This window comes from Xyrauchen texanus, chromosome 18 (assembly GCF_025860055.1).
Source record: "Xyrauchen texanus isolate HMW12.3.18 chromosome 18, RBS_HiC_50CHRs, whole genome shotgun sequence".
NCBI classification, from domain to species: Eukaryota; Metazoa; Chordata; class Actinopteri; order Cypriniformes; family Catostomidae; genus Xyrauchen; species Xyrauchen texanus.
In genome coordinates this window covers 20899561-20916662 of record NC_068293.1, presented here as the reverse complement: position 1 = coordinate 20916662, position 17102 = coordinate 20899561, and the positions used below count along the sequence as shown (strand labels likewise).

The 17102-nt window shown below is 38.3% G+C and overlaps 1 protein-coding gene and 1 pseudogene across 1 annotated transcript; both read right to left on the bottom strand.

Annotated features, from left to right (window-relative positions):
- Positions 1-1143: 1143 nt before the first annotated feature.
- LOC127658800 (sterol 26-hydroxylase, mitochondrial-like) lies at positions 1144-8402 on the bottom strand (annotated as a pseudogene).
- Positions 8403-10707: 2305 nt separating this feature from the next.
- On the bottom strand, positions 10708-15514 carry LOC127658634 (ELL-associated factor 2-like). Its single transcript, XM_052148013.1, has 6 exons — positions 15315-15514; positions 14690-14784; positions 14448-14584; positions 11337-11500; positions 11001-11228; positions 10708-10918 (listed from the first exon to the last, which is right to left on the bottom strand). Exons 1-6 carry the CDS (start codon positions 15415-15417, stop codon positions 10869-10871), a joined length of 777 nt encoding a protein of 258 aa, XP_052003973.1. The 5' UTR covers positions 15418-15514; the 3' UTR covers positions 10708-10868.
- Positions 15515-17102: the final 1588 nt, after the last annotated feature.

The following is a 17102-nucleotide window of genomic DNA, read 5'->3' as shown; positions in this document are numbered from 1 at the left end:
AGTTTTTCATCTGAAAGCTAGGGTTAGGTAAAGAGAGACATCAACATACAGTAATCTTTCAGACAACAAACTTGGAGTGTTTAAATGTTAACATCTGTTTAAATGTATTTGTAGACATGCTGATATATGGCAACATGGTCAATGGGACCTAAAACTTCCCCTGTGGTAAAATGGCAAACAACATTACTACAGGGTGCTTATTTTTGTTGTCATTGGTTAGGTCTAAAATGTCAGTTAAGTAGATAAAAGTGGTGTAGAATATGACAAAAAATTGTAACTGCTGTAATCTTTCTATATTCAGAAAAGACATGCAGCTTAAAATATGTTGGAATTATTTATAACTGAAGGCCATTAGATAGTTTGATTTTTTTTTTTATAGCATTTCTAATTCTCAAACACATGGAGGCATCAGTAGAGCTCCTTTTCCTTAAGATATTTATTGAAATTCTAGTAGTTAGGCAGGATTTTGTGTCAACTGTGGATATGTGTTGGAACGTGGTCAAAAAGGAATATAAATATTTGTATTACCAGGAAGGACAATTTGTTCTGACATGAGAAATGTTACACTGTCATACAAAAAATATGAATCGCAAATATTTATTATTGTAATTCACCAAAAAAACGGCAAATGAATCCATATACACAATACTATTAAAACAAAACTATTTATACAATGTTGTAAAATAATAAAGGCCTCTCAACAACTTATCTTGTTGGTGTAGCTGCAGCTGTTCTATAGGAATATCTATAGGAATGTATTTCTTATTTCTGTACTCAAACAAATATGTCACCCCCAAATAACTATTTAATTGGTGGGTCTAGTGGAATGTTCTTTTCCTGGACCATATAATGATGAGCTGGACAATAAACTTTGGAGAATTATCTGATTATCTGTCGTTTCTTTCTCCCCTCGCGAGTATCCAGATTGAGACAGCGACTGCAGACCTGACTCGATACTTAGGGCCAATTATAAAATTCCCTACAAATGTAAGACCACAAAATTATATTTCATTTACAGCTCTACAATAAAATAAGTCTTTGTTTATTCTAAATATAATTCTCCATAGCAAAGCATAGTTGGTTGCACTGGACAAGGCATCAGTAAAACAATGTTTAGTAAGTAGCTTTATGTCCACAAGGCTAAACATTGTAGTCAGTTACATTTATGGTTCATGCGTAAACAACATCATCTACAAGCAAATTGCTTTGAAAAGTCCAGAGATATTTACACAGAAACCTATGCTTTGACTGGCTCCTCTTGCTGTTTTTGCCTGTCGATAAATTGAAGGTCAATGGATGTGGCTGGAACCAGCAGAGTTCGTGTGATTGGTTTCACAGTCCTTCCTGAAGGGTCTGGGTGCACTTCACAGTGTTTAATTAACTGCAAAAGATAAAAATAAACATGTCAATCTAACTGAAAACTACACAGCCTATTGACCAACCCTGAAACAGGCATGGTTTATCACACAAGCTGAATTATCTCTGACCAAAGGTGAAGAACTGCACCTCTCAACCACATGGAGGATGCCTAAGAGCCTTAAGATATTTATTGGAATTCTAGTAGTGAGGCAGGATTCCGTGCCAACTGTGGATGTGTTGGAATGTGGTCAAAAATGAATATAATTTTTTTATTTTATATTATAAAAATCCAATATCCAAAGCAAGATCCATTGCTAACACATAACTATTAGCTGAACAGTGACACACTCACTATAACATATGTGAATACAAGATTAGAATTAAGAATTTATAAAATAGTTTCCAAAGCAAGTGCTGTACCAAGTTATTTTTTTGGTTAGATTTTTTTTATCTATTTATGTATGACAGACAACATTGCATTTCATTGAGTGCTGGTCATAGCAAAGGGCTGTTATCAGATAATATATATGATGTAATATCCTTTCTCTGAATGTACATAAAAAGTTGCATGTAAAATATATAGTACCAAAAAATGTGAAATAAAAAATGTGTTCTAAACAAAGGTTCGGGAAAAGCTTGTCTATTCTTACTCGAGACAAAAGGAGATACATCTCCAGTTCAGCCACAATCTGCGACCCAGGCAAGCACGAATGCCAAAGCCAAATGGTACAGAACCAAAGGGGTGTTGGTTTAACTGCTTCTGCCCACGAATCCATCGCTGTGGGAGAAAGGCGTAAGGATTGGGGAACACCTTCTCATCGTAGGACACCGCAAAGTGACAGAGATGGAACAGAGTCTAGAAAAGATGGAATACACAATCTGATCAGTCTAAAGAGCTTTGTCACTTTAAAACTTGAAACGAGAATTAATATATGATTATTACAAAATGTATGGCAGCTGGAATTATTTAAACAATTTACTCTATTTGGGGTTTGATTTTGCAAGAATAAATCATCTTTTTGGTGTTTGATGTTGCTGCAAGTTATCAGGCTTATGAGATGCCAGTTTGTAGTTCAGCTTACGTTTCTAGGGAAGAGATGGTCACCAACCACTATTTCATTTTCAGCAACAATACGAGCATTCCCTGGAACCACTGGGTATAAACTGAAAATGCAATGTGGATCCATTTAGCAGGTTTAAGAGGTGTTCACACAGGATGTGAACAGGATGTCATTTAGAAAAAATTTGATTAAGGTCAAACTTGAAGAATTTACATTACAGTGAAGTGTTTGGAGTTACTCAGAGGACAGGATATAAGTTTGAGTCTTTTGAACTAGATATAAATAAAAAATATCTGTAGTCTTTTACTCTTGCTACAGTATATAACAGTGTATATATATATATATATATATATATATATATATATATATATATATATATATATATATACACACCCCCATGATGTCCAACAAGTTCAATAAATAAACTTCAATTGATTCAAAATGCAGCATCCAGAGTGCTGACTAGAAACAAGAAATATGATCATATTAGAAATATGATCATCTGTTAACTACGTACAAAGCTTTGAATGGTCTAGCTCTGCAGTGCTTAAGTGACCTTCTACCATGCTATATTCCATCACGCTCATTAAGATCGCAAAACTCTGGCATAACCTAGTTCCTAGATTATCCAAATCCACAAAAGGAGGTAGATCCTTTTCAGCTCCTAAACTATGGAATAGCCTCCCTAACACTGCTCGGGATGCAGACACACTCACTGAGTAAGACTCATCCATTTATTCTTCACCACACAATTAGGCTGCTTTAGTTAAGTCTGCAGGAACCTGAAACATTGATCATGATCTATATATAACTCTGCAAACATGGCATCTACGCAAATATTATAATATTTGTTTCCATGTCTCAACCTCGGGACTCTTATTCCGAGGTCACCAGAACCGTCTGGATCCAGCTCAATTCCTGCTTGGTATTGGACTCTACTTCTACGTGTCTCTGAGTTATGACGACAAAATGCAGCCTGTGCCAGCTAGACATCACTTCAGTCTATTATGGACCTCAGAGGATGTACTGATGCCAACTCCAACTGTAAGACATGAGATACTTCATATGTCATTGCCTGAACCTTGGATTTAGGATAGTCCTCACCGAAATTACAGATGAAAAAACAACGCGTGTTGTGAAAGGCGCTATACAAATAAAAATGATGACTTGATGCGCTCTTGCATTAAAAAACAAAACCGAGGTGTATTTTTTTGTTGAACTACTTTATCTTGACAAAGCATCTTAAAGGGATATTTCTCCCAAAAATGAAAATTATTTTAATCATTTACTCACCCTCATTGCATCCTAGACGTGTATGACATGCTTTATGATTTTTAGAAGAATATTTCAGCAGTGTAGGTCCATGCAATGCAAGTGCCATATGTAATCCATACGACTCCAGTGTTTTAATCCATATCTTCAGAAGTGATATGATATGTGTGAGTGAGAAACTTTTGCTTGAAAATGAAGATTGTGAATCACCAACAGCACAAGAAGAAGAATATAAAAGTGATCTGTTTCTCACCCCTATCATATCGCTTTTGAAGACTCTGATTTAACCACTGGAGTCTTTTGTTTATGCTGACTTGTGTGATTTAGAGCTTAAAAATGTTGGCACCCATTCACTTGCATTGTATGGACCAAAATAAATTATTCTAAAAATCTAAATTTGAGTTCAGCAAATGACAGAAAGTCATACACATCTGGGATGGCATAAGGGTAAGTATATAATGAGAGAATTTTCCTTTTTGGGTGAACAATTACTTTAAAACTTCACCAATCATGGAGAGAAAAAACAGCAAGACCCAATGCAACAACCAAAGACATTCTTCTGATGCGTGTACATAGACCAAAAAAAGAAAAAAGAATGCAATAACAGGTGTTCTGTGTGTAAGTTTCCTTATACAAAAATGTTCACTCTGACACGGCTAACATCTTATTGCATGTATATAACACAGTATGGAAGCGAGAGACAGTATGCTGTACCGGAGAGTCTCTCTAACAATGGCCTTCAGCAATGGCATCCTTGTGATGTCATCACTGCAGGGTACTTTGCCACCAGGGCAAACACTGACCACCTCTTCATGTAGCTTCTGTTGGATCTCTGGCTCCCGTGCCAATTGATACAGCGCCCAGGAAATAGTGTTTGATGTCTAGAATGAGAACATATTGAGAACTGTTGGAAGAGTACTAACTTTCCCTTTACTGTAAAATCATGCCCAAGAAGCAAATTCATAACTTGACTAATTGATTCAAATCAAATTTTGCAAATGGTGAAATTATTCTTAAAATGAAACTACAACAAATACAACAAAAACAATAAATTACCTCAACATAATAATAAATTACAGAAAATGCTTACTGTGTCGACTCCAGCCAGTAGTAGCTCAGTAACACTTCCCAAAACCTCATTGACAGACATCTGTTCACTGACCAGGAGGTGTGTGAGATACTCTCCCTCCACTGGGTGCCCTTTTTTCACCATTTCCTCAATCTCTGACATCTTCTTGCGCACCAGTTTATCCGCTATGCAAAAAAAATACATTTTTAATGATTACTGTTATGGTGATACAGTATATGCATACTGTGTATCTATAATATATTAAAACTGGATTTGATTTGGCTAAATTTAAACAAGTATCAGAAACATACAGTAATTCAGAATGCAGTTTTGAGAATGCATGGAAAATCTTTATTTAGAGCACAACTTAAACCTATGTGTTAGTCGCTTGTGGGCTGAATTCCAGCTATGAACCATGCCTCTGAAAACTGTTCACAGCATGACAATATTGTCCATTCAAAAGGAACCATCTTATTCTAACAAGTACTCACCAATTTCAAACAAATGGTCCCAAACAGCCACAAAATGATTCCAAAAAGGCATGTAGGGCCAGACAGATTTGGGGAACAGGATTATGATGGGGGAGAGACGGAACATTTCTCCAACTTAGAAGATAAACTTCTGTGTTTCTTCAGGAAGAACTTCATTCAGACAGCCCAACCGAGTCTCAAACAACACTGAGCAAATTCCTTATAAAGGAGAGACAAAAACGAAGTCTGTGTTATGGACGCCATGAACATTTACAGAAAAGTTCACTCCAAAAATGAAAATTTTGTTTAACATCAGCTACGGTCCAACTGTTCTATCCATTTTATTGATTTTATCAAGATGTAATTAGGCGTAATTGTTTTACAGACCTATTTAAAAAGGCTGAGTAATAAAGGTTAAAGTGAGTTGACCTTTAAATTGCGCAATACGTCATACCCTCAAAGGCGAGCTTGTACAATTCTCCTGCCAAGTCGTACACCATAACGCCATTGCCTTTTTGTTGTCCTAAGCCAAGCCACCTTCTCAATAAAGTCACTCACTACGTCATTAATGGCACAGGCGTAAGTGGACACATGTTTGGGCTTCAGCATTCGAGGGTTCAGTACACTTCTGATGCGCTGCCACTCTACTCCCATTCTGTAACAGAAAGTCGGACTTGTGACATATGAAACAATAAATACATTAATTTAGGAGATCTGGGGAGCTATGAATACCAGTACTGTACTTGCTGAATGGCTGTCATACCCAGCAAAGAATTACCTGAAATCTACCTATGATTGATAGCAAAATTTCACACAAAAGTGTAGAAATTAGTTCAAATCATGGATTATTAGAAGACACTAATAAAATGTATGAAGAACAAATAATGTTCTTAATCTGTTTACTCTGTGGTTGATCACTGGACACAAAAAGAGCAGCCTAGACCACCTAGATTTAGATTTGGACTTTGTTATAAAGACCTTGAAACTAAAACTGGTTTTCCCATTTGCACTGACATTTCTTGACTGCTTCTGTCACTCCCCTCCTTCAATGGATCGACTCAAAAGACTTACTCATTGTTCATTTTAATATCTTCGAAAATAGTTTATTTTATTTGTATTTATTGAAAGGGGGCTTTCACACTTGGTTCGATTGCTCCCCCCTCCCCCCGATGGACTGTGTTCACATTATATATTTGTATCCGAACCGCGGTATGCTTGCGTCATCAAGCTGCAGCTGGTGCGTAATCGTGTTGCTTGATAACCGCGAAATGAAAAGGCGTCAAAATTCAATGAATAGACTTGCTCGGTTCACATTTGTTCTTCTTTCTTTTAACCTTTGGTTTTGTTTTCAACATCAAGATACAGAAACACACTTGCGTCTGTCTGCCGCAAAAATACTGAAATCGTTCAAAAGACAGCGGGCTGTCCGCCGAAGACAATTTTTGCGAAGGCAAGCAGAAATCATCTCTCTGCTTGCAGTGCTTGTGCGTCAATCCCGCTTTTCGTCAAGGTACACACGCACGCACGCACGAAAGTAAACTCTTTCCGCTCATTTTGAAAGTGACGCGTGTGAGACTGACGACCACATTATACGTCATCAATAGCGGTTCACTGCACTACCGCGGTTTGGTTCGATTGCGTTCATATCAGCAGCGAACCGTACTGGAGTTCACATGAACCGTACCCCAGACCACCTTTTTAAGCGGACCCGAGTACGGTTCGCGGGTGCGCACCCGAGTTCGGAAGACAGCGTTCACATCATCCAAACGAACCGAACTCTGACGTCATTCGAACCGGGGTGCGCACCAAAAGTGCTAGCGTGAAAGCCCCCTAGTCAATGTTTTCATTTTGTAGAGCAACTTCAACTGCCACATCTCATTACCTGTTGTGACTTGTGCACAGCACAGACCTGCAAACCGAATTGATGTCCCTATTGGGCCACCCATAATTTTGTATGCCCTTGGCCCTGTGAATTTGTTTTGAATTCTTCTTCTTGTTCTCTCACCCTTGATTAATTCTAAGTTGAATAGATGAATGTAAAAATCAAATGGACATCTCATAACTGGACCACTTCCAAAAGTGTTTTTTTTTTTTTTTGCATGACACCAATTAAAAGGCCAGTTGAGCAAGGGAAGACAAAGTAAATGTATTTTTTGAGATAGCTGCAGTTACCAGGAGCAATTTTTTTTTTTATTTATTTTTTTTTACCTGTTATGCATTGCTTTCCATCAGATTTTTTTTTAAGTTAGAGACAATCGGGCCATAATACTGGAGTCTCAAGTTGATTACTTACTCTGTGAGGGGTCCATAGGCTTGATTCCGGAGCTCCCGGTAGCTTCTCCAGTGTGGCATGTCAGTGCGGATCGGGTGGCGACCCTCTTGCCGAAGAACCTGTTCTATAAGATCTGCATTGGCCACATTGACAACAACCAGTGGTCCATATTTCGACTTCCAAAGTGGGCCATATATTTTGCTGTGCTCAATCTGTTTGAATCCCAAATATTAGTTTAAATAGAAGAAAGAGTAAAACATGTCTTGCAACCTCCTGAGACACAGCATATAAACATTCTGGCATTTAGAATATTAAGCTATTTGGCACGTTCTAAACACGTTTTATTAATAGTCTATACTACTATTCTATTGCCCACACAGATGATCAATGGCATGGACGAACTCAGAGACATCGACAAACAACACAGATTGTATAGTGGACAAAAAGTAATTACATTTCAGGAAGATGTTGTTAAAGCCATGTCGTTTAAACTGTAATAACACCGCCGTGGTCTTTGTGTTAAATTGGCTTTAGAACACAAACTGATAGAAGCTGTCTGACATTCACTGGACATGGTTTATGCGTGGGTTGAGGGGACACATTACGGAAATTAAATGCACGGTAGTCGTCTCATTCCTTGATATTACGTAATGAACAACGGAAAACATTGACGAAACAGAGACGTTCCATCTACCTCAGTTGAATTAAGCAAAACAAGCTATCTATATAGCGGATGACTTTGGAGTTGAATGCACCAAACACTGCACCCACACAGATCATGCATCGTATTTATGACAATATACGACACTGCTTACCATTTGATGTGTCGTTTTAAAATAACCTTTTCCAAAAAGCCAGTATAATGATGTCAGAAGGTTAGGGCCATCCAAGTCGTCCATCGTTTTCTGTTTATCACCTCCTACCAATGTACTATGTGACCGATTGCCAGCTTTGAGGAATGCCGATGTCAGGTATTTTATCCCACTGTTTTCTTGCTTGCATAAATATATTCCACTTCTCAGCAATGAATTGGAAACCATATTTAATCAAGTAATAAGCAGCACAGTCTATCTAGTCCTGCAACAACAGAGTACTGTCCTGTAATCAGGGATGGGCAGATAGATCTTAAAGTATCGATACTTCCGATACTGATGTTAACGGATAACGATCCTCATACAGAAATATCGATTCTAAAAAAAAAAAAATGTTACTAAGGATGTTATTATTGGGTTACCATGAACACGAACAATCACAATTAGCTTCAAATTGAAATTAAATGGATTAGGCTATATTAACACATACGCATGGTGGGAACTATTTCTTCTTCCTCTCATTTTAACATGCATGCTGAAAGACACAAACGTAAGCACTTGCGCCGTCACAAGGGGGGACTCAATCAAGAGGGATTAGAGTTTTGTAGAGGTGATGTTTAATTTTTCCAAGGGTAAACGAAACAGAAGTCTAATCATTTTCTGCTTAGGCTAACAAATATAAAATAATAATAATAATGACTTGAATTATGACAAAAAAAAAAAAAAAAAAAAAAGGAATTACCCATTTTATTCCAAGAAATCACACATAAAAACATTGTGGGATCACCCATCACTAATGGCAACCAGTCTGTGGCAGAGCCAACTTTCTTTCACAGCCTCTGAACTTTAATAAACTCGCTTGTTAGCCTGAGCAACATTCTCATTGAAACGCTATGAAAGCCGACTGTTGGCTTTAACAAATTGTTGGACATTATTTGAATTTTTACATCAAGATTTTAGGGTACAATTGACTGTGTATAAATATGGGGACGTGTATATTTCAGCTCCTGTATTTCGTCACCAATCAAGTTAATCACCTTTTTTTTTTTTAAGTTCAGTTAGATAGGCCATCGGTGACAAATTATTAATAATAAATGAATAAATCACATGCAATCTCTCAATATGAGGTCAATCACTGCATATATAGCCTATTAACAAACAGAAGTTAGACAACGTTTTGAAGTTTGGCATGTCATACTGCAGGACACTTCTGTCACAGATTCAAATCTCAGGTCTCCACTATTTTTTGTGCCAGTGCTTCATATCAAATAAACATGGTTTTACTGAAGCAAAAGTGATAAAGGTATTTTGGGTATCTAGGTACAGTATTTAGTGGAACACTTTTATGGTGCATTGTCTTCTTACAATTGCACTTAAAATGTATTATCCTCTAAATAAATATATGGAAAGGTCCTCATCAAACAAGAGTGCACGTTTCACATTTGCCATTAGACCTTGCACATTGTTAAAAAAAGATTTGAAACCCTCAATGACTTAGACCTCCAACAATGTGAGTGATTACTAATATCTAATGATTAAATGCTGGACTTGATCAAGTGAATTATGCAAGGAGTATAAACCAAGTTAACATATTTGGCCATACAAATGTTGACTGCCCAAGTAGGTGATATAATTAATATATTACTTCACAAAACATATTTATTGAGCTCCACACAATTTTAATGTTCAAACACCTTACATTTGACTACATTTCCCAAATCTGTCAACCCTGCTATAACACATGGCATGTAATATTTTGCAATTAGTGCTCAAGAGTTTGCTGACATCCTTGAAGTGTGTGTTGCTCTTTGGCCTGCCGGAGGTATACAGTAAGAGATAAACAACACATAGGCTTCTACCTCTAAGTGCAGATAACATCTTAAGGAATCAAATCTAAAAAAATGGGTATACTTAAATGCATGAGAAACCCCATTTATTACTACTGTGCTTATGAGAATGTGAAGGATGATTAAAATAGACCACCTAAACAAAGCACACGAAAAATTCAAGTATTGCAGTTTGGGTAATGTGTAAATATCTTAGAGAGTTCAGCTTGGCACCTTTCTAGCACTAAGATCTATTTCGGTAATGCACTGGTCCTCCTTGAGACTCCTTATACTATGCAGCTGAATCATTTGGACTTAACAAGCAGAGCCTCAAAAAACAAGACATTTCATGACGATCATATGCCATCTCTTAACTGAGAGGATGCTCTTTCTAAACATATATTACTAGAACTCTGAGGAAGCAACTATAGGATATCCCTGAAAAACTCAGTAGCATTCTCAACTAAATAAATACTTCATCTTAATTTACTAATACAGTAAATCCTCCTGCTTCGTATCCAATCACACAGCATAGCTTGTGGTGATGCAAATATTACTAATTAGGAAACTGGCAGAAAGAAAATGTTTAATAACTGAAAAGTTGATAGGGAATTTGATTTAAGAACCACAAGAAGATTTAACTTATGAACAGATAAATCCAGACCTCCTGGACCTTTTCGGTACCTAATCGAAGTCGAGAAGGTTGTCCAATACTTCATCAATGTGGTCAGTCATCATCACTTTCACTCCCAGACTCACTCAGCTGGAGATCATTCTCTGAAATAAAACATTAGTTTATTATATACACAAAAGAGAGTTTCCGATCAGCCCAAACCACCCCAATATTTCTAGAACTCACTAAGTGTGTTCATTAAATGCCCACTGCTCTCCTCCACATGATTTTGAGATGAAGCAAGTGCTGATGTGCTATGAGGGGGGGCTGGGGCTCCACTGGGCGGAGGTCGACCCTCATCCTCTGAGTCGCTGCTGCTGGAGCTGCCCTCGCTACTGGATGAAGAACTGTGGGAATCAGAGGAGCTGTCTCCACTGCTCATCTGATCCATGACACGTGCCTCAGCCATGAGCTCTGCACAAACACATTATAAAACACACATGCTGGAATCAACTGGATGCACTGGTTGAAATGATCAGAAACCTTGTTTGCTGTTCAGTCTCAGATTTTGGCTAGACCTACCTCGCTCAATATCATCCATTGGGGACGATGGAGACATTTTCTCCTTAGGAGGAGAGTTCTTGGTGCTGGATGGAGCCCTGTTGCCACTACCAGTCTTCATTTGTTGACTAAGCCGGCTAGTTTGCTGCTCCAGGCGTGACTGAATCTTACTGCTTCCCTCAGCCCTGTAAGCAAAAGGAAATAGGACAAATTATTTACTCAACATGAGCATTAACAATCAATCTCTTGATTGTTCATGTTGACATAACTAATTGGGATTACCCCTTAAATACATGGGAATTTCACCAAACACTCTTACACATTTGGGTCTTTAGAGACCCGGCATGTAAATCTATCAAAAATGGATCTACAGAATGCCCAGACAGTGCAAAAATTTCAAAACATTTTCAAGACAATTAGAAAATAATAGAATAAAATATATTTTGATGTTTTATTTTTCATATATCAAAGAGATAATAAAACAAATCAGGACAAGTCTAGAAAAAGATTCATCACTTTCTCACGGAATTTTCATGAGACTCAACTGGCTGTCAAACACATTTTTTTAAACACATCATCACAGATCTTCCACCAAATTTCACAGTGGGTGCGAGACCCTGTGGCTTGAAGGGCTCTCCAGGTCTCCATCTAACCATTAGACAACCAGGTGGAGGATCGGTGATGATCTGGGGGTGCCTCAGCAAGGCTGGAATTCGTCTTTGTGAAGGATGCATGAATCAAGCCATGTAAAAAGTTATCATGGAAGAAAACTTGATTCCTTCTGCTCTGACAATGTTCCCCAACTCTGAGGATTGTTTTTTTCCAGCAGGACTATGCTCCATGCCACACAGCCAGGTCAATCAAGGTGTGGATGGAGGACCACCGGATCAAGACCCTGTCATGGCCAGCCCAATCTCCAGACCTGAACCCCACAGAAAACATCTGGAATGTGATCAAGAGGAAGATGGATGGCCACAAGCCATCAAAAAAAGCTGAGCTGCTTGAATTTTTGCACCAGGAGTGGCATAATGTCACCCAACAGCAATGTGAAATAATGGTAGAGAGCATGCCAAGACGCATGAAAGATGTGATCAAAAATTAGGGTTATTCCAACAAACATTGATTTCTGAACTATTCCTAAGTTGAAACATTTGTATTGTGATATTTAAAAACGAATATGAACTTGTTTTCTTTGCATTATTCGAGGTCTGAACACACACACACACACACACACACACACACACACACTATCTCACATAAGTGAGTACACCACTCACATTTTTGTAAATAGTTAATAATATCTTTTCATGTGACACTGAAGAAATGTCACTTTGCTACAATGTAAAGTTGTGAGTGTACAGCTTGTATAACAGTGTAAATTTGCTGTCCCCTCAAAATAACTCAACACACAGACATTAATGTCTAAACCGCTGGCAACAAAAATGAGTACACCCCTAATTGAAAATGTCCAAATTGGGCCCAAAGTGTCAATATTTTGTGTGGCCACCATTATTTTCCAGTACTGCTTTAACCCTCTTGGGCATGGAGTTCACCAGAGCTTCACAGGTTGCCACTGGAGTCCTCTTCCACTCCTCCATGACGACATCACAGAGCTGGTGGATGTTAGAGACCTTGTGCTCCTGCACTATCCATTTGAGGGTGCCCCACAGATGCTCAATAGGGTTTAGGTTTGGAGACATGCTTAGCCAGTCCATCACCTTCACCCTCAGCTTCTTTAGCAAGGCAGTGGTCATCTTGGAGGTGTATTTGGGGTCATTATCATGCTGGAATACTGCCCCGCGGCCCAGTCTCTGAAGGGAGGGGATCATGCTCTGCTTCAGTATGTCACCAGTACATGTTGGCATTCATGGTTCCCTCAATGAACTGTAGCTCCCCAGTGCCGGCAGCACTCATGCAGCCCCAGACCATGACACTCCCACCAACATGCTTGACTGTAGGCAAGACACACTTGCCTCACCTGGTTGCCGCCACACACGCTTGACATCATCTGAACCATATAAGTTTATCTTGGTCTCATCAGACCACAGGACATGGTTCCAGTAATCCATGTCCTTAGTCTGCTATTCTTCAGCAAACTGTTTGCGGGCTTTCTTGTGCATCATCTTTAGAAGAGGCTTCCTTCTGGGACGACAGCCATGCAGACAAATTTGATGCAGAGTGCGGCATATGGTTTGAGCACTGACAGGCTGACCCCCCACCCCTTCAACCTCTGCAGCAATGCTGGCAGCACTCATATGTCTATTTCCCAAAGACAACCTCTGGATATGACGCTGAGCATGTGCAGTCAACTTCTTTGGTCGACCATGGCGAGGCCTGTTCTGAGTGGAACCTGTCCTGTTAAACCGCTGTATGGTCTTGGACGCCGTGCTGCAGCTCAGTGTCAGGGTCTTGGCAATCTTCTTATAGCCTAGGCCATCTTTATGTAGAGCAACAAATCTTTTTTCAGATCCTCAGAGTTTGAGGTGCCATGTTGAACTTCCAGTGACCAGTCTGAGGGAGTGTGAGAGCGATGACACCAAATTTAACACATTCATACCTGAGACCTTGTAACATAAACGAGTCACATGACACCAGGGAGGGAAAATGGCTAATTGGGCCCAATTTGGACATTTTCACTTAGGGGGTGTACTCACTTTTGTTGCCAGTGGTTTAGACATTAATGGCTGTGTGTTAAATAATTTTGTGAGATACAGTATTTATATTATTTTGACCAGTTGACATTTTCTGCAAATAAATGCTCTAAATTACAATATTTTTATTTGAAATTTGGGAGAAATGTTGTCAGTGCTTTATAGAATAAAACGAAATTGTTCATATTATTCAAACATATACTTATACATAGAAAACCCAGATAAACTGATCATTTTACAGTGGTCTCTTCATTTTTTTCCGAGCTGTATATATAAATGTTTTTGCAATTTTGTAATTTTTTTGTGTGTAACACTATTTATAAGAGAAAGACTGAGCAATACTAAAGAGTTGTGGGTAACACTCCAAAAAAATGGATGAGGTACAGGGGGTGAAATGAGGTCCTGGGTCACTAAAGACATGAAGTATGCATTTAAGGGTTAATAATGTATAAACACATGTATCGTTTTAGTTAATACCAACCTGGTCTTCTTGACTGCTATGTTACTGCTGAGTTTCTCCAGACGATACTCTCCTGTGTCATGGTTAACAATGAGAATACATTCTTTCATATAAGGCCTTTTGGACCCTTTAAAAACTGTAACAGGAGCTGTGGATCCCTGGGAAACATTGAGAGGAAGAGAGAAAAATTTTAAGATTCTGCTGATTTGCCAGTGCTATCAAAAAGAAATGTAGGAGGGGTAGAATAAGGTGACTGAGCCAACCTCCAAGTTAGGCAGTGTGATCGTAACTTGCTCTCCTTTTCCCACTTCAAGCTCACCCTCACATGTAGTGTCTATGGAGGCTGGTTTGAAATCATCTAAGGCCAAAAAGTAAACATTAATGATTGCGTTTCATAATGATCAGGTTGAGTCACTGCTGTGCTTCTTTTTAATTTTGTTTGTTCTTCCATCTGAATGAACAGTTATTTTTGTATTGATTCTTGTATTAAGCAAAACACACACAAACCCCCCCCCAACAGATGGCGTATAATCCCTATGGTAATGGAAGAGCACAAATTCCAAATTAATTAAACTTAATTTATGACACCATTTTTAAATAAGGTGTCCTGGAGTTGCTGGTGGGCTCAGCAGGGAGGAAGGTTTATAAATGATATACAAAGATTTAGGATATTTTTGTTCATTCAACGCTCCAAAGCTGAGATAGCCAGCAGGGTGGGAGAACACATAGCTGTCTTCTCAAATAACAGTGCGTATCGTTTGAAAGCAACTTGTGGCTTCACTAGCAACGTCAGAAACCGCTTTTATTTTCAAAATATGATCTTTGTTGCGATATTTAGATTAAAAAAAAATCTAACATACACATATGAATGTAAAAGATGGCACTTACATCGTACAGTGTGGAAAGCACTTTTAGGTTGTTTCTCAAAGGTTTCACCTAGTTTGAGAACGTGTTCTTGATTGTCAAAGTTTGAATATGCTGTTCCATTCATTCTAATCACAATTATCGATCATATATCGCCAGTTTTCAACTTTCTACTTGGTTAGATACCATCTACGGCAGAAAAAGGCACCTCACTTCTCGACTCGTTGCTTGCACTTCATTGGCTGTGACTGGCTGAGTATGTACAATTGGTTACGACTCTTCTTCACTATAATTAGTTGGTAAAACTGTCAATCAACTTAAACGCAACGTCAAGCGGAAGTACCAAAACCGCACGGGCGCCCTCTAGTGTTCCCTAAATAAAATCTTATATTTATAATAGAAAAACGGGAACGGAGAATGGAAAGTGAAAGTATCGATGTGTTTTATCAGATTAGAAAAGTTTGCTCCAGGTGTTAATCAGTCAAATAAAACCTTTAAGTAGCCTATGTGTTTGTAACAGTTTACAAACATACAAACATGGAGACTGTTTCTGCAAGTGTAAGTTGCTTAAAGGTGCAATACCTAATATATTTACTGTACTAAAGCATAAAATTATTCCAATATATTATCAGAGATTTAGGAACCGTGCTAAATTGAAAAGATTGTGGCTGATCACAATCTCTTTGAGACACTCCCCTCTGGCAGAAGGCTGAGGTCCATCAGAACAAAAACCTCACGTCGCAAGAACAGTTTCTTCCCATTATCCCTTATCAACAAGGTACCCACCCTAACACTAGTCTCCACACTCCACCTCTGGCTCTACATGCCACTGTGCTTACTCTGCTGCTCTTTTATTTTTATTCTTACTTTTAATATATACTGTGTGGACATATTTATATTTATATTGCTTATATTTTAATACTTGTTTTTTATATTTTGAGAATGTGTGACACGTGCCTACAACACCAAAACAAATTCCTTGTATGCGTAAAAAACATACTTGGCAATAAAGCTTTTTCTGATTCTGATCTGCTCTAAAACTTAATTGTGTGTGCGCGCATATTTTGATTGCTTTAACCCCTCTTTGTAAGTCCCGCCTTCTCGCACACCAATTGGTCGATTATAAGAGTCTTGCAGCAACTATTGGCCAAATTCCTGCCTGTCAATCTCTCCGCAAACGCTCAAAGCGCTGTTCGTCATCACGCAGATGCTTGAAAGTAGCAGCAAATGACAGCTGTGGAAACAATGCCCTACCGAAAGTGCAAATTTACAGAGGATTTGCTCAAAATATTCCCATGCTATAGTCCAGGATGAGATCCGTAGGAAGGGGAATGTATGACATAAAGATGGCACTTATGTGTCAGTTGTTAATAAAGGTGCAAGTGATTTAGAAGAACACGTTAGCTCTGCAAAGCATAACGGGTCAGCGACAGGTGAAAGTTCATCAGGTAATTTAAAGAACTAATTTTTCCGACCAGGTAAAATTGTTATTACATGGCTTCATTTTACATGGCCACTCAAAATAATAGTAATAATAAATTAATGTACACTCGTGGCATCAAATATTTTATTTTAGTACATCGACATTCAAAAGAATGTTGGAAATGTTTGTTTATGTATATATATATATCTTATGCTAGTAACATTGTTTTGAACCCTATTATTCCACCCAAAACAACCTAGAGGGGTCTTCTTAAAGGTGCACTCAGTAAGTTTTTGTTTATGTCATCTTGGACGTAGTGACACCTAGTGGTGTGGAAGCAGCATCATTCAAAATCAATAGTTTTCAGTTAAAGATGCCACTGTAGAAAT

Coding starts and splice junctions, on each gene's coding strand:
- LOC127658634 (XM_052148013.1), bottom strand. CDS start 15,417: ATGAATGGAACAGCATATTCAAACTTTGACAATCAAGAACACGTTCTC. Junction 14,585..14,689: donor TCACACTGCCTAACTTGGAG/GTTGGCTCAGTC, acceptor AATGTTTCCCAG/GGATCCACAGCTCCTGTTAC. Junction 10,919..11,000: donor GCATTTAATGAACACACTTA/GTGAGTTCTAGA, acceptor GTTTTATTTCAG/AGAATGATCTCCAGCTGAGT.